General features: G+C 44.7%; 1 protein-coding gene across 2 annotated transcripts in view; it reads right to left on the bottom strand.

Annotated features, from left to right (window-relative positions):
• FRY (FRY microtubule binding protein) overlaps positions 1–18,227 on the bottom strand; it is a 778,582-nt gene that overhangs the window by 34,160 nt on the left and 726,195 nt on the right. For both annotated transcript variants that reach the window (XM_078657150.1, XM_078657151.1), the window contains exons 57-58: positions 5,002–5,100; positions 2,128–2,211 (exon numbers count right to left, since the gene is read on the bottom strand). In XM_078657150.1, coding sequence (XP_078513276.1) covers positions 2,128–2,211; positions 5,002–5,100 — 183 coding nt within the window. The remainder of the gene's footprint in view (positions 1–2,127; positions 2,212–5,001; positions 5,101–18,227) is intronic.

Raw genomic sequence — 18,227 nt, 5'->3', positions numbered from 1 at the left:
TTAAATGAGAGCAACCGCTACATCGTAATCCTCAAAGGTGCAAAATGACAAATTTCTTTGTCTAGTCAACCCTCTGCATTTTCCACAGTGAAAATTATATCCGATAAAACTAACCTCTCCATCTAACACAGCCAGTTCACGGAGTTAAACAATATCCCAGAGTATACTGCACTGACAATTAATCGCTTAACCGCAGCGGCATTTCCGCAGCGGTTTAGCAGAGTGGGCGGGGGACGTGCGCAGCCCTACGGAGGTAGTGCATGCGACGGCCTTTGGCCAACAGAAGCATCAAAGGGATCAAAAGTAGATTGAGGATTAGACTGAGGGCCTGATTTACATCTTGGCAGATGGGTTACACCATCGCAGCGGTGACGGATATCCGGTCCACCAAAATATTAATCCGATAGGATATAATCGGATTTATATTTCGACGGCCGGGATATCCGTCACCGTTGTGATGGAGTAACCCGCCCACCAAGATCTAAATTAGGCCATAAGGTCGATTATTCAGGCAATTCTCCTCCAATTTCAAAACTGACAATTTAATTGGTTTCTGAGAATCTCACATTCGATGACTGCCAAAAATGTGAAATCAGAAATGTACAGTGTTAGAGAAAGATGTATAGCTGGTCCAGGGCATACCGCAGGGTGTCACCCATCTATTGTAGCAGGGCCAATTCGAAAGGCTCCCAGTACTTCTAAAGGCATGTAACTAGAGAGGAATGAAATGCGGCAATGACCCGGGGTCAGGCAGAAGCTGAGATTGCCAACATGCAATAACCAACTACTTCAATCTCCACTACTAAATTCTACTACAGTAGTACTAGGTCTTTTTTATCTAGATAAATCTAAGGTGATTCAAAAGGAAGCCCATGGTATCCCGGGGTACTTTTTATGAATGCCTCTTATCAGTTGTAGAACTTTGCAAAGGTGGACTTCCTGCGAATTGAACTGACCGTTATCACCTAGGGTATTGGACTTAGGGTAGGATGCCATAGCAGGTTGATACTCCTCCAAACTCCCAAAGCTGCAAATATTGGAGGCACAAGTAACTCTAGGGTGCACAAATGCTTCACAATATGAGATTTTGGGAATAAACTGTGGGAATCTGTATTTCGGTCTGGATCTCTGCATGTTTTCTCCCCTGTTCCAAATGAAGACTTTGGTACTAAGAATATGTTGAAGTCTCTGCCTGAAATCCCACATCTTGCAATACCTCTGAGAACGGTAACTCCAATAGATAAATTCTGGTATTAAAAGACATTTTACACAGCATCTTCACTTTGGAACAGATTGTCTCACAGTGGTATTATCAACTGGCTGAATAGGACTACTACCTGCAACATGACATGGTGAAATTATGAGGCAGATCAGTGACAAATTTAGTACTTTTGCCTGTCATAATTTCACTTAGGAGTACTCTCAAATTTGGGTTGATCATGTAGGGGCAAGTAGATGTTAATGTTTGTAAGATTTTGCACTCATAGAGAGCTGAGAACCAAAATTTCACCTGTCACACTATAATAAATTTGCTTTTTGTTTCACGAACAGTTGCAATTTATTCTTTAGGAGTTCCATTTATTTTCTAACCAGCTGCAATCAATCGATTGTTTGTATTATAGTAGATCATGCACAGCACTTCTTAATGCCACAGGCATCAACAGAGCCATAATATAAAAACTTATGGCAATAACAGGACAATGAGCTTCAGAATGATCTATTTTATGGGAACATAAAGTAGTGGAAGATACAACTGAAGACAAAAGAAGGTCAAAGAGGACAATAAAATCATGACCCATGTAACACTGCACAGACATACTAATTCTTGTCAACCAATTCAAGGCTAGCACAACATTGCAAACACAGACAATAACTGAAATTAAAACGTATATTCCCCATTCTTTGTGTGTGTTGTTTGCAAGGGGCAAATGGAAGGATTGATTAATAATTGGTGCCTTTCATTCTTTGGATTTCAATTATATATTGTGTTTTTTACATGAAGTCACATGCAATATATTTCCTAGACTTGTACCAAGGAAGCATTTAAAAACAATTATAAATATATATTGTAAATCAGTCTCTGTCAAGATAATGCAGCTGATGCAACTTTTATCACAAAGTTCTCACCTTTTCTTCAGAGTCTCCAGGTTGACATGTAATAACACCGTCCCTTGAACCACCAGCAAAAGTAGACTTGCAGTTTGTAAGCCACTATTATGGGGGAAATTTAAAAAAAATGTTAAACATATACAGCATATGGAGGTTAATATACCAACTTGTATACTGCTTCAGATTTTAGTGGAATTGAGTACTCTGTCAATTATGGATTATCGGCATTCAGACACTTTGAGAAAAGACGAAGAAGAACATGTCAGGCTTATCACCTTTTAGGAAAGTTTATTACCTGATTTGCTACACATTCTCAAAGTTTCTTTACCCCTCCTCCGTTTGCTCCTACTCCATTATGGGTAAACTGCTGATAAAGAAAGAGTTCTACAAGCTCCCACAACAATATGTAAAAGAACAGAATTATGGATAATGGTCTTTATATGCATAGCCCAGGACTTTGGTAGTAGTAGTAGTGAACCCCATTTCTACGGCGAAATGTGTGCCGACTTTGTTGGCCAACAATGAAAGAAAAGCTTTTGAACTAAGTGTTCAAAGGGGCTAGGTGAGAGAGTTAGACAGTTTCAAAGATACCTATTTTGATTACCTAAAAGTATACTACCAATACAAGAACACAATAAAAGTATCCTAAGAAGAAAAGATAAGGGAAATAAACTATTGGAATCCTGTGCTGTTAGTCTTTATGTGTGACTGAGCAGTCAGTATGGGTATATGTTCACACCTGGATCAATATGTTCTCATATGATCAACCCTTAAACCACAGAATTCAAATGTACATGTTCTTAAGTAGAAAATGTATACTTATTAATAACTTACAATATTTACAATAAATATGATCAAATATTCTCTAATAAATTAATTTTCTAAAGTTTTCAAGGCATTTATAACTGTGGCAGGCTCCAGGATCAGTGCAGTAAAAGGGACATTTTTAAGTTCTTTGTTTTCATCAAAGTGCCAATAAATTATTTTTATGTGCATTTGCTTTATCGGGGAGTTATTTCAGCACCATAGTTTATTAATAGTTCATTTGTTTGTATTGTTTACAGTGTAAAGCTTGCTCCATTCCTTTGTTCCAACAGCCAACACATCACCCCATGTGGTGGGTTTGCCTGGGACATTTTCAAGGTTTCATTCTCAAAAGTGATCAAAGTTAATAGTCTGATATGGATGTATTGAAACTGCATTCATATAGAGCTTACTATTCATTGACCAGGTGTTGAAGCTATGTGCCCATATTGGGAGATTTACTGCAGTCTGAAAATAAGTATGTGCCTTCATGAAACTGTCTGTTTAAGAAGAATTACTCATTTACGATAAATATTGTATTTCACTATTCAGTGCGTAAGTACTTATGACCTCTAAAAAATAATATCCTGTAGGTTTATCAAAACTCCACTATGTGGAGAAGGTGGAAAGTCTAGACAAACTCCTCTTCAGAACATATTTCAATGCAACCTTAGATTTAGAGAAGATGAGCCCACATGGCATAAAGATAACTACAATCCAAATGTAGGGAATCTCTTTGAAATGTTCTCCTTTGCGATATATCCTAGTACAAATAGAGAGGGAGGGGGGTGATCAGCCCAAACAGACGGGCCCGTAGGGAGTGCTGCATAAATGTTGATGTTCACGTAATCCAAAGATGCAAAGTCATATGTATTCAAGTGATACAAAGCCCATCTCTATTGGCTCAAGAGTAAGTCTTTCAATGTGGAGTATGTCAGAGGCATGCAGACAATACCTTTGAAGAGAAATTGTGGAAAGGTCACAAAAATATGAACGAAAAGAAAAAAAAAAAAAGGACACGCGAGATTGGACAAAGACCTTACTATGCAGTTCAAGTGACAATGTAAAAATTTAATTTTACTCAAATTCCAGTGTTTTTTATGCCTTTTTATGCCTCTTTATTCCACGTTTTGTACCCTCTTTTTCTTTGGCAGTTGTCTTTATGTTCATTGACAAACCACAGACCAACGTAGTTTACACACCAGCAACCATAGTTTTTGACCACACGTCTGCAATTAAAAGGATAATATTTTTTTGAGGTTTGACCTCTTGCCTTGTTATCTGCCACTTTGATAGTTAACATATTTTTGTTTAATGGTTTCAGATTTTCCACAGTTCTGTTACTTGCGTAGAAGACACCTAATATATAGTCATCAAGCAGAGCTGCCAAGAGGAGCTATGTCATGGCTCATAGGTAGGACTTTTCCTGCTACAATTATAAGCCATCAAAAGCCAACATGAAAAGAGATTTTGCTTAAAAAGCCAGTCTTGGCTGAAGGGGGTCACATGTTACATGAGGCCTCTTAACAACTATGCCATGGTTAATGAGTGTTTTCAGGAAGTCCTATGCTCCTTTACAACTCTGAGTCCTCCTGGACGAAAAGATGTCCATTAACTAGATGCTGCGGTAATGGAAATGATATAACACTTTTGATATCACAGGGTTACCCCATGTGACATATTTCTTATCTCCGATTAGCTTCTGAAGAGCAATGGAAAATTCGCTGTTTATTTTTGGTTTCTTCTGCGGCCTTTGTGACTATTGAGACCAGGGGCAGCAAAAACGGTGCCTAAATTGCCAAAGAAGTAGCCATGTGTAGCATCAGCTACACACTGCTACTTCTAATTGATGTCAATGGCAACAAATATTTACTTAAGATTGGTCAGTATTTACAAAATGCTTAAACATCCCGTAAGCTGATATTTCCCCCAGCATAAAACTAGTCCTGCTTCCCTTATGGCCTCAAAGAAAATCATTCAATAGAAGGGATATTAATGCTATTTCTCCAGAAATTGCCATGGAGAACACTCATTTGGTCAGAGCTTGGATAATTCTGTGTTGGTGGAAAGAAAAAGAAATAAGGTTACCGAGACAGTTGCTTCTTTTCGGATGTTGTACGTGTCCAGGTATTCCTGCAGCTCCAGCACACTGAACTTTAGCTTTTCTAGAAGACCACAGGAAAGCAGCTGGAAAATAAATAGAACAGATTGTAAGTGGTCAACTACAAGGGAAGCATTAGAATTCAATTACTGTAAGCACAGAAGGCAATTACAAATCAAAAAACGACCAAGTGGAGTTTCCATGAATCACTACTTTTCAACTGCACTAATTTATAGGGAGAACACCTTTACTGTTCATTACCAACATGCCAGGTTTAATACACCTGGTGAATCGACATTATTTTACATTCATCATTAAATCCTTCATTTTTACCTACTTTAAACCTAACTCAAGCTCTACTAAGAACAAACTTGTGATGGCAAATGCACATTTTCAATAAGGGTTGTGAATTAACAGAATGCTTTAATGGACTCTTTAGGGATGTGTATATGAAGGCTCGCATTCATCTTGCTTGTCAGCCTGACCATGGTAGGTGTACTACTCTAGAAATGCTCCTCTTAGATGACTGTTCCAATGTTGAGACTAGCTAATTACGGAATGGAGCACACGGACTCCACCCGTGTTTTGCCTTATCTTATACTTGAATACAATTACAGTGAATCAGTTTGTGGCATGTATTTTGAGTGAGTAACAAATTGTATACAATCATTTTTATTGTCAATTTTTTTGGGGTCCTAAACTTTTAGTTAGCATTTTCTGAAATGCCTACAAATAACTCTGGTCATATGAGTAACAAGAACTAAAAAGTACATTGCATTAGACCTCGGTGAGGCTGAAAACAGAAAGGCAAAAAATCACAAGGAACTACGTCTCCAAATAATAAATCATAGCACCAAAGAGATACTGAATAATGTAAAATCCAAACGTAGCAGGAGTAAAAGGTAAAAAGTAGTAGTCAATATATATGGAAAGCCTCTGCATCACTCCCTGCTATGACAAAGTGCAGGTTGGGGGTAGTAGTGAAGTTGAAGGCAATAGCTAGACAATAAAATAATTTCAAGGTTTGTGGGAGCTTCAGTGGAGAAGATTAATAGTCTTAGTGAACAAATGTGTCTAGAATTCAGACCGTTTGCAGGGGAGGGGGAGGTGTGTGTGTAGGTGTGTGTGTAGGTGTGTGTGTAGGTGTGTGTGTAGGTGTGTGTGTAGGTGTGTGTGTAGGTGTGTGTGTGTGCGTGTGCGTGTGTGTGTGTGTGTGTGTGTGTGTGTGTGTGTGTGTGTGTGTGTGTGTCACACTTAGGGGGATGGGAGGCCAATAAAGTGTTGGCATTGTCTGAGTGGGTGACTGGGGCTATAACAATTGCCTGACCTTAGTGTGGGGGAAGGAGGAGTATAAGGTTTAGAGTGTCATGTGGAATTCGATGGCATGGTGGTGCTTAATCTAGGGCTGGGGATAAGTGCAGTAGAGTGTGATCACTGGTTTGGTGTAGGAGGTGAGATCCATTGTTATAATAAGCAATATGGATATTATGTTTATGGTGGCAATGTTTCTGGGACCTTGAAGTTCATTTGGTTAGTGTTGTATATGTTTTAGATAGTGGCGGTTGAAGTAAATTCAGTGAATTTGCTGCAAATGTTTTTCTTGTGTCCAGGTAGTCTGTTGATGAACTAGAAGGTTAAAATCTTTGTCGGGCTGAGCTTGAAGTGGTGTGCAAGAGATGATGTAAACATGGGAACAATTAGTAGCTGGGAGTGCCCATGTGATTCATTGGACAGTAGAAATGCCACTAATTTTGCATATTCAATGGATTGTGTAATCATCTGCAATGCGATTATTGAAGAGGAGTGTATATAGGAAGTACGCTAGATGGAAGGAGAGACCAGGAGCATTCGCTGCCTGATAGCTTCCTAATGGGTCTCCAGAAGGATGGAAGAGACTCACTAATTCCTAGTGCCATAATTTCAAACATATATTCCAGTCCCTATGTTTCAACTTTGGCTAAGCCAGACATTGGAAAAGAAGTATTGATTCATCACTGTAGCTTGTCCTGTAGGCTAACATTGAATCAGCAGCCATCTAATGTGCACCATAAAGATATAAAAAGCCACTATGTCTTTGTTCTGGTAAGGAGAAATAGGTACCAAAAAGGGATATAACTCTTTGGAAAGCCTCTATGCCAGGACACTTGTATTGCTACATGCACTACTATGTATTGGGATTATGTGATGAACTTTGACTGCCACTGTTTTAATTGACTACCAATGTTTTAATTGATTTCATGTGTTTTAATTCACTCCATCTTGAATGTACGACATCATTTTTGGTGCACTTGAATTTTGAACTATGATTTCATCTCATGTCTTCTTTTAGCTTCAGACTAGGAGTGTTTCAAAATGGCCTTACCTGAAGCAGAACGTGTGGACTTTGCTTCTCTGTCTCAGAGTGTAGTGCGGTAAGCAGTGGTGCACAAATGTGCATTATGTTGTACATTGAGAAATTAAGTTTTAACTATGGACTAGAACATGCTCTAACTCCATCTTGAATTCTGACTCGGTCTAGCTTGAGTTCTACACACACAAGCAGGACCCCAGGTTACTCACGGTTATTTAGTTTATTCACATTCAAGATTCTTTTCCTCTTTGAGGGTGTTTTCTGTACTTGTGAGATGTTTTCTACTTTCTCTGGCTTCACCAAGATAAGGGGCTGGAACATGAGTGTGGGAGCGCGAGGAGAATACGTGAGAGATCCTTTGACTTGGAATGATTGCAGGAGCCTGGCCAGCACCAGTAAGTTTCCTTAACGTAGAGGGTGTCTTTTACAACCTTCTCGTGCATTGAGAATATTATAAACAAGCATTTACAATGCAATGGTTTCGCCTTTGGAAAAGTTAGAGCTATTGGCATTGTAAATGACAACATTTGTATTTATGTGTTGGTTTTGAAAACAGATAAATAAATGGCATTGTCATTTACATTGCCATTAACTTAATCTCTGCAGTCACTCTGCAGTCCCTAGCACTCCATAGCACTCCCTAGTCACTCTGCACTCCCTAGCACTCCCTAGTCACTCTGCACTCCCTAGTCACTCTGCACTCCTTAGCACTCTGCACTCCTTAGCACTCCGCACTCCCTAGTCACTCTGCACTCCCTAGTCACTCTGCACTCCCTAGCACTCCCTAACACTCTGCAGTCACTCTGCACTCCCTAGCACTCTCTAGTCACTCTGCACTCCCTAGCACTCCCTAGTCACTCTGCACTCCCTTGCACTCTGCACTCCTTAGCACTCCGCACTCCCTAGTCACTCTGCACTCCCTAGTCACTCTGCACTCCCTAGTCACTCCCTAACACTCTGCAGTCACTCTGCACTCCCTAGCACTCCCTAGTCACTCTGCACTCCCTAGCACTCTCTAGTCACTCTGCACTCCCTAGCACTCCCTAGTCACTCTGCACTCCCTAGCACTCCCTAGTCACTCTGCACTCCTTAGCACTCTGCACTCCTTAGCACTCCGCACTCCCTAGTCACTCTGCACTCCCTAGTCACTCTGCACTCCCTAGCACTCCCTAACACTCTGCAGTCACTCTGCACTCCCTAGTCACTCTGCACTCCCTAGCACTCTCTAGTCACTCTGCACTCCCTAGCACTCCCTAGTCACTCTGCACTCCCTTGCACTCCCTTGCACTCTGCACTCCCTTGCACTCCTTAGCACTCTGCACTCCCTAGTCACTCTGCACTCCCTAGTCACTCTGCACTCCCTAGTCACTCCCTAACACTCTGCAGTCACTCTGCACTCCCTAGCACTCCCTAGTCACTCTGCACTCCCTAGCACTCTCTAGTCACTCTGCACTCCCTAGCACTCCCTAGTCACTCTGCACTCCCTAGCACTCTCTAGTCACTCTGCACTGCCTAGCACTCCCTAGCACTCTGCACTCCCTAGTCACTCTGCGCTCACTACTCTGCACTCCCGCCTTGAACAGGGCCAGCACGTACTGTCCCATGAGGGCCGCCTTACCATCTCACAAACGTTAAGAGTCAAGCAGGGTTAACCGTGACTGTTGGCCTGCTCGGGGACATTATCTCCTGTTCCCAGATACTTGCGGATGGATAACTTGGTTGGCCATCTCTGCCAAACAAAAGTGTATGTTTTAGAATTAAAGACATACAGGCCTGTCAGCAGACATTTACCGGAACTGTCGTACACTCTTAGAATACCCCCTTCTTTCCCACTGAGGCAGTGTCAAGCACCCTTTGTCACAGCAGTTCTCCCTTAAACCGTGTTAGAAACCGTGTTAGAAGATGCCTGTGAGGCATAGCTTACAACATCTGTATGCCCAGGTGCTTAGATAATGCACTGACTCTCCATCCTCCTTCTGCAACACCACCACTAAGCCCCATATCTCTTTAACAAATTGAGCGAACAATGAGCCCATCGCATTGGTTACATCCTTTTGCCTTTTTTTCTCTTTCCCCCTCGCCCCCCCTGAAAAACCTATCCTTTCCTGATGCAATAGATTTCAAGCAGTTGGACTCGATCTTCATTGGCTCTAGAGCTGAGTGGGTAAATGGGAGTAGGAGTGGGGTCTTCATCCGCCAAAGGTCGATAACATTAGTTATTTGTTTTTGTGGGAGTTTTACATAGCACAAACTCAACCTGAAGGTATCAGAGCGCTTTAGTGAGCATCAGTTGCGTTACAGGCGGACACATTCATTTTGCTAGGCACGGTAATCACGTGATTTGCCCAGAATCACAGGATGCTGAGCGTCCCTGCCAAGACTGGATCCCTGTTCCCTAGCTTCGAGGTCGATTGCTCTAGCCGTTATGCCACATCCTTGCAATCACAATCCCATTCACTTGCCAAACAAATCAACGCAGTAACAATGTTAGCATAGTACTTATAACTGTAAAAAGAAAATGCCCCGTGTTCCAAAAAGGGGCTTTGTCTCTACTCTCTACAAGCCTTACCTGGATCCACTCGTGAAGGTCACTCGGCGGTCCTCTGCGGTGTAATAGTGCCCCAGGAGGAGGGTGGAGAGGGTGACAATGACCATCCAAAAGAGACCGCAGCTGTTCAGCCGGGGAGCCCGGGGGCAAAAGACTTTCATTCCTGGAGGCTTCGTTTGGGGGTCCTGCCCCTCCCCTTAACAGTTACTTCAGGCTGTGCAGGAACGGGAGAGTGGGGTCCTGGGACCCTCTAAGAGAGCGCGGTGAGGCAAAGGACTTCTATCATGTGTACTCTGCGGCTCACCTGTTCCAATCTCGGCAGGTTAATGCGCCGGCTGCAGACCTCTGTGCGGGCCGACGAGGTCAAAGTTTCCAGTTCCAGTAAAAGTGTAGGGTGGGTTAACGCGCCGACTGTGGAACTCTGTGTATGCCCGGGAAGCTACAAATTCGAAGCCCATCAGGGTGGCTGTAGGCGTACAGCTAAATGTACCCTCACTTGCCTGATGGATCCTTTGCTACTGAAAGGCGACGCCTCTTACAGCCTGCAGCGCGGCTCGTATGCAAGTGATTCACACACTGCCCGGCCTCGGTGCGCTCCATTGATTACAAAATACTCGCACTTGGTAAGGTAGTTGTGTGTAATATGTTCCAAAAAAGCACTTAAATATTCAAGCACATATTTTAGATTGTATTTTTAAAGCATTTGAGGGCATAAGTATCCGCATCGACAATCCGGGTCAATATATTTTCCAAAATAGAACTGACTCTGTGTGCACTATGCGTAAATTACAAACGTCTGAAGATTAGGTAGCGCCTCGGGAAACACCTAGTTACACCATGGGGCTACTCTGCTGTTGACTAATAACGTTTACCTCGGAAATGTCCTTACACAGGTTGCATAAACAGAATGTAGGCCTGCCCAGGCAAGGTCAAAAATTGTCGCTCGATTTACCACCTGAGCAATTTAGTTGTGTTAATGCAGAAAATCCCCGACACGATCAAATAGGGGGGAGTTCCGCTTTATTCCCTCTGTTTCTAGCGTGAAGCATTAAAGATGGCCGTGATCAGTCGCGTGAAGCAAAGAAAACATGAAGCAATTACTTCAAGTGCGACAGGAGACGCTTCATAAACTCAAGTGTTTTTTCCCTGCCGGTTCCCACCCAGTGATGGAAACGCAGCACCAGACCACAAGCACCACTGGCACTTTCCCATTAATGATTTATGGTATGTTTTTTTGGCTTCGACCAGCCCTCTACATTTCAAACCGCCCCCGGTTTGTAACAGCGCACTGAAAAAAACAGAAATGAAAAACGCACCGGTGCAAACACCGTGAAGACAAGCACTTGTGATGAGAGGCGGTCACGTGATGTTTGACAATGCAGCGGTTTCGGCTTTTGTGCTACTTGACGGATGATACTGGCGCGTTCTCTTTACTGTAGCCACCGCAATGATAAATATACTCTGCATATGTTATGCAAATTAACCAGACTGATTATCAGGGAGGCAGATTAACATTCTTTAAGGCGACTCGCTTCGCTTTCATGTGATTGATTCAAATTGTGAACTCTGCAGTTCTTTCCCGGGTCATGGCACGTTGCCTTCACGAGGCAGGTTTAGGAAATAGAGTCACTCGGGGTACATACTCTCGCGCGCAGCCTCGGTTTCAACCCTGAGGACAGAATACGGCAATTCTGTACGTTTTATTGTATAAGACCCTTTTGCTTTGCAGCAAACATATGAACACCTCTAGTGAAAAAGAAACAAGAGGCGCTAAGAATAAATGATACTCAAGTTCCGGGGGGTGGTGTTACTGGGGGAGTGTGGGCGGGGTATGTGAAACGTTGACGATGATTTGTGTACGAAATGGGGTGATGGCAAGCAGGAAAACAAGCACCTACGAGGACAACGGACGGCGGGAGGGGGCGGGAGAGGACACGGACGGCGGGAGGGAGCGGGAGAGGACACGAACGGCGGGAGGGGGGCGGGAGAGGACACGGACGGCGGTAGGGGGCAGGAGAGGACACGGACGGCGGGAAACGTGCACAGGACAGCGAGGGGGGCGGGAGAGGACACGGACGGCGGGAGAGGACACGGACGGCGGGAAACGTGCACAGGACAGCGAGGGGGGCGGAAAGGCACACGGAGGGGGCGGGAATGGACAGCGCATCTGAATTCACTTTCAGTGAAAGGGGAGGGAACGGGAAAAAACGTAACTCCGCCCTGGGAAAAAATCTCGGGAACGCCCCCGAATCTGGTCCGGCCTTGACGGACAGATCCGGCACCCAATGGCTAGCCTCCATTTATGGAGCTAGCCAATGAGAGCCGGGGGACGTTCCCGAACTGCTTAGTGTCGACATAGGATTTCACCTGCGCTGAAAGGCTGCGCAGAGCGCAGCCTTTCGGCAGGCGAAACCCAAAAAGGGCTTTCTTGGCTCGAAAACTGTGTTTCTCTCCTGAGGGATGGACACACCTGCTCAGTGCTGCATTTCCCGGCTTGAGGAGTCTATTGAACCCAGTATTGTCATTTGGGATCCCCCCAGTCTTGTCAGGGCTAAGATGAAGATATTGCAGCCGGTGAGGTATTTTCTCTGATTACCGGTTTTGTGATATATATATATATATATATGATGATCTTTATAGGTGTTTATTTCTGTGCGCACATTCATTTATTCATTGGTACTTGTTAACTGGCATTATTTGATGTATTCTGTGTATATATTTTATATGCTTACATGCTATGTACACGTGCTCTTTATATTTGAGTCTTTCATTTGATAAGGTTTATTTCTTGTGCTTGCATCTGACAGTGCTTGGTTCTTGCATTGAATGTTCCACTATTAATATATGCTTAGGTTTTGCTCCCCTGCATTTCACTTGTGAATGTTTCATTATTATCTGACTTGTAAGTGTTTATTATTTGCATTTGCTTTACATATATATAAGTATATTTACATTTGCATGTTACTTTGCATTTGACATCTGGGAAAGTATTTCTGCTAGACAGTGTTGCACCCATGCTTTAGTCTGAAAACTGTCTCTTGATGTGGCACATTAGGTGAGTGTGGATCCCCCAGGTGCTTTCTTGCTTTACTATGTGCCTCTGCTGAGCAGTGCTGAGTTGATTTTATTTGAGAGTATAAAGCAAGACAAGGCTCCAGACATTTCCATAGAAAAACGAAATGCATACCTTCCACAAGGAATCCCTTTTCAACAAAAGGCCAATGTAAACTCCAGGTAGGGTGTACAGGTAACGAATCCTTTTTTTAAAAGCTTTTTACTCAATTCTGGATTGTTTTAAATTATTTTAAATGCTAGCTGAAAAGGGATTAGCAAGCTAACTGAAGTATAAAAGTATAATGCAGTTGTCTGCCTTGGATGGCATAAAAATATGGATTAATGGCAAACCTGTCAAGCAAACAAGATAATGTTTTCTGGGACAGCCAATTGAAACATGGGACAACAGACCTGGAAGAGGCCGTCCTTTTAGTGTGGGGCACACATGTAATAGTGGTCCATAAAAAACTCACACTTTGACCTGTGACCTAAAGTTATATTGAGGTGTCTTATAGAGGTGGGAGCATATAAAGCCTAAACCTCCTTGGTGCTTGAAGGAAATCAATGGTTCAAGTTTTTAAGTTTCAGGCGACAAGTTATGAACATTCGTTCAGTTTTCAATTTTTGTCATGACACACTAGCTGATTCTCTTTGCAGTATCTGTGAGACTCATCCAGCTCACTGTCACCAGAACATAGTGTAAATACTGCAATGGAGGCTCTGTGGAAGAAATGGATTTAAAACCCGGAGTATGCAGCAGGTTATAAAGAGCACGTTGTGCTACACAAGATACCTAAACATGCGGTCTATTAAAAAAATAAGATTCAAAGAAATCTCAAAGATCTAGGTACACAGTGGTTCATGTAGCCAATGCGACTAACGGCAACTAGAAGTAGATAGATATGAAAGAGTTAGCTTTGTTAATGATCACATTGGTCTGCAATGCTTTGCATTTATATAGTGTTATTATAGTGCCTGGTGGTCTCTCAATGGGGGGATGAGGGAGGAAGCGTGGGTTGAGGCAGTGTTTAAATGCCTCAAAGTAGGGTAATGGAAAACTGAAGTTTGGGCTGTTTCAGGTCATGAAAGAGGGAAATGATTGGGATGAATGCAGTGTGTTATAAAAGTTTGTGACTGCAGGAGGGTGTAGTGGCGCGCTCTAGTCTATGCACGTCACGTTGCTACGTGACGTGCGGCGGCCATTTTGAGGGACTGCGCGCGCAGCGCATTAGGGAGCGCGGCAGCCGAGGAATCGGAGCGCTGGCTCGGCGCTCTTCAGGGAACCTTTAAATGCAAATAAAATAGCTGTTAACAAGCCACACTGGGTCAGCGGTTTATTCACACAGTGCATCATTACAGTGGCGACGAGGTCGGGATTCGACCAAAACTTTAAAAAAAAAAAGAAAAAAAAAAAATAATAATAAGAAAAGGAAAAAACGACGAAGGGCATCCCACCCACCACGTGGCAAGGGGGTCACAGCAGACCCACATCCACGCAAGCACGTGGAACCAGCGGAACCCCAGGCAACCTGTGTCACCAACGGAGAAGGGGACCGGACAGCTGAACAGCAAACCAGTGCAGTGGCCCTGGAGAACCACCAGGACTGTGGTCACCACAGGAGGTACTGTACCCTGAAGAGCGCGGCAGGGCCATCGCAGGGCACACAAACAGACAAGAGCAGAGTGACCCCATAGCAGCCAGGCAGCGCGTCGCAGTTGGCCCACGTATCCACGGAGGAGCCAGACCTGGCTACCATTAAGGAGGGGGAGGGGGCTGACGCTGAAGGCCCCCCAGTACAGACCAAGGAAGAGGAGACGGATAACACCCCAGGGAGCCCCACAGGGAAAGGAAACAGAACGACGACGGTCAAGGAAGAGAAAATGAGCGCCCCAGCGGGATATGCCATTGCACCGGTCCAGTTCCTCCCGAAGCCAGGAGAACCACTGATGAAGTGGGAGGACTGGCGCGACTACATAAACAACTTCATAGAGGTCCTAGAGGACGAAAATGAAGAGTCCTTCAAACCCAACAGAAAAAAACGGATCTTATTACTCAACCTAGGGCCAGAGGGACTTAGAATATACAAAAGCCTGGTACCCAAACCGAGAGATGACTCGGACGATGATGTATACGCCCATGCGATCGACGATTTGAATGAACACTATCGGCCCACAGTATGTGTATCAGTTGATAGATTCAACTTCCAGCAGAGGAAACAACGCGCCGGAGAGTCGATTGAGGAATATGTAGCGGCCCTGAAGAAACTGGCGGCCACGTGCAGGTATGCCCTGTGGGAGGAAGAGTTTATCAAAGACCAAATAGTTATGCACACGACCAGCACGAATGTCCAGGACAAGCTATGGGCAAGTGGGGATACCACACTCAAGGACGTAATGGTCATTGTCAAGAGGGCTGAACTAGCACGGAGGTGCGCTGACGCAACCAAGAAAGAACCGCCAACTGCCGCCATCGTGAACAGGATACAGGAAGAGGAACCCCGTAAGGATCAGAGTTACAGAGGCGCTACATGGAAGGGTTCCAACAAATGGCAGGGCAACTCCGGATTGCAAAAGAAACTGGAAGGAAGTGGCAACAAGAAAACGTGCTACAGGTGCGGAAGCTGGTCCCATGAGGCACACGACAGAAGATGCCCTGCGTTCAGGGCCAAGTGTCTGCACTGTGGCATCATCGGCCACTACGAGAAGGTGTGCCGGAAGAAAATGTCCAAGGGCGTGGTGAAACACATAGACCAGGATGGAGAGAACCAGGAAGAGACGGGAGAAGAAGAAGTCGTCACCGTGTTATGCATATACGACCAGGTCATGAGTATAGAAGGGAGAAGGACGACTAAACCCGTGCTGGAAATGAAGATGGGAGGAGTAACCATCAGCGTAGTAGCAGACACAGGTTCTCCTTTCACGATAATACCAAGAGCAGTGTGGGAGAAAACATTCAGACCAAAGATCGGACCGGAGCTGGAGAGATTGGACATCCGACCAGTCACATATAATGGCGATCGTATCCCAATGGTGGGATATAGACTCTTGAAGTTTGAGTTCAGAGGCAGATCGGCGGAATGCAAGTTGTACATCTCAGAGAGAGGACCGTCCGTCTTAGGGTGGCTGGACCAGGGCGACCTGGGAATCAAATTAGACCCGGGAGGCAAAGAACAGATTTTGCTCACAGAACCAGAAACCTGGCCCAATCTCGAAAAATGGAAAGAGGAATACCCAAGAGTGTTCGGAGGCACAGTAGGAAAGCTTGAAAAGTTTCAACATAAGATCATACTCAAGGAAGACGCTGTTCCAGTTGCCCACAAGGTGAGGAATATACCCATAGCGGTAAGAGAGGCGGTCCAGAAGGAACTTCAAGAATTGGAGAGCAAGGGGATAATTGAGCCTATTACCTGCGCAGAGTGGCTCGCACCCTTGGTGGTAGTCATGAAGCCAAATGGAAAGGTCAGGCTCTGCGTCGACCTAAGAGAGTTAAATAAGAACATTGTCGTTGAGAAATTTCCCCTCCCAAGGATCGACGAGATGCTAGCAAAGACCAGAGGAGTCAAATGGTACTCCACCATCGATTTGACCTCCGCGTACCACCAGGTGGTATTGCACCCAGACAGCAGGAAACTCACATCTTTCATAACCCCATTTGGATGCTACCAGTTCCGCCGCATGCCGTTCGGACTGGCCTCGGCGGCTGCGGTATTCCAAAGGTTAATGCACCAACTGTTTAAGGACTTAACTGGCATCCAGTATTTCCAAGATGACATTCTGATAATGGAGCGAGACAGAATGGACCATGACCAGAAACTAGAGAAAGTGTTGAAGACCCTGGAAAGCAAAGGCCTCACGGCAGAATGGACCAAATGCCGCTTGGGACTAGAATCGGTGACTTACCTAGGTCACGAGATAGGGGTGCAGGGTATTACACCCAAAGCAGACAACGTAAAGGCAATTGCTGAAGCTCCGCCCCCCACCAACAAGGAGGAAGTCAGGTCGTTTTTGGGCATGGCGGAGTATTACAGTAAGTTTGTGGTTCACTTTGCCTCCAAAACGCACAATATGAGGATGCTGACTAGAGAAAACACCACTTTTGAATGGACGCCAGAGGCACAACAGGAGTTTAATACCATTAAGAGAAACGTCACGGGAGCAGTGCCACTGAAAGGATATGACCCACAAGGTGCCACGGTCCTCACCACTGATGCCAGCGACAAAGGCTTGGGAGCTGTGCTCATGCAAGAACGAGGACAAGGTCAGATGGAGACGATTAGTTTTGCATCTAGAGCATTGACGGACACCGAAAGCAAGTACAGCGTTATCGAAAAGGAGATGCTGGCGGTAGTGTGGGCTACAGCGAGATTTAGGCAGTTCCTATGGGGCACCAGATTCCTGCTCAGAACAGATCATAAGCCATTGGTAAAAGTGTTAACATCGAGTGGGCATGCCAATGCCACGCCTAGGATTTCGAAGATGTCCCTAAAACTACTCGAATTTAGGTACGACGTAGAGTACCTCCCAGGGAACCGAAATCGAGTGGCAGACTACCTAAGCAGGGCAGCAGCAATGGAGCCTGGAGAAGAAGACCCCACGGACCACACAGAGCTGGTGGCTTTGGTGGGGGATCAAGGCAAAGTCATCGACTATAAAGAGTGGGTTGAAGAATATAAGGCAGACAAAGTGTTGGAGGAAGTGAAGAAGTACATTGTAACGGGATGGCCAGAAAAGAGGCACGTGAGTGAAGATGTCAAACCCTACTATGAAGTCAGAGAAGAATTATCAGTGGGGGATGGAGGAGTGTTCACATACAGAGGGGACAAGGTAATCCCCCCCAGGACACTCGCAACCCAGTTACTGGACATACTACATGAGGGCCATCTAGGCATTGGGAAATTGAAGTTAAGAGCCAAACAAAATTACTGGTGGCCAGGCATGGACATAAGAGCGGAGAGGCATGTCAGAGAGTGCCCACAGTGCCAGGGAGCGGACAAATCACTCAAGCCCCTGCGCCCCGCGCTGGGACAGTTCGAGACCCCACAGAACCCGTGGGAGGAATTGTCTATAGACATATTAGGACCCATCCTGGATAGCCAGGGCACGCAGAAGTATGTTTGTGTCCTCATAGATAGATACTCTAAATGGCCTGAGTTGAGAGTGGAGGAGACCATGGATACGGAGAACATCCTGAAGTTTCTGTCAGACACCTTCGTGAGGGAGGGCATACCCAAATCCATCTTGAGCGATAATGGCCCCCAGTT

Source organism: Lissotriton helveticus, chromosome 8 (genome assembly GCF_964261635.1).
Source record: "Lissotriton helveticus chromosome 8, aLisHel1.1, whole genome shotgun sequence".
In the NCBI taxonomy this organism is placed as follows: Eukaryota; Metazoa; Chordata; class Amphibia; order Caudata; family Salamandridae; genus Lissotriton; species Lissotriton helveticus.
Note: the sequence above shows the minus strand (reverse complement) of the source record. Positions and strands in the feature narration are given on the sequence as shown.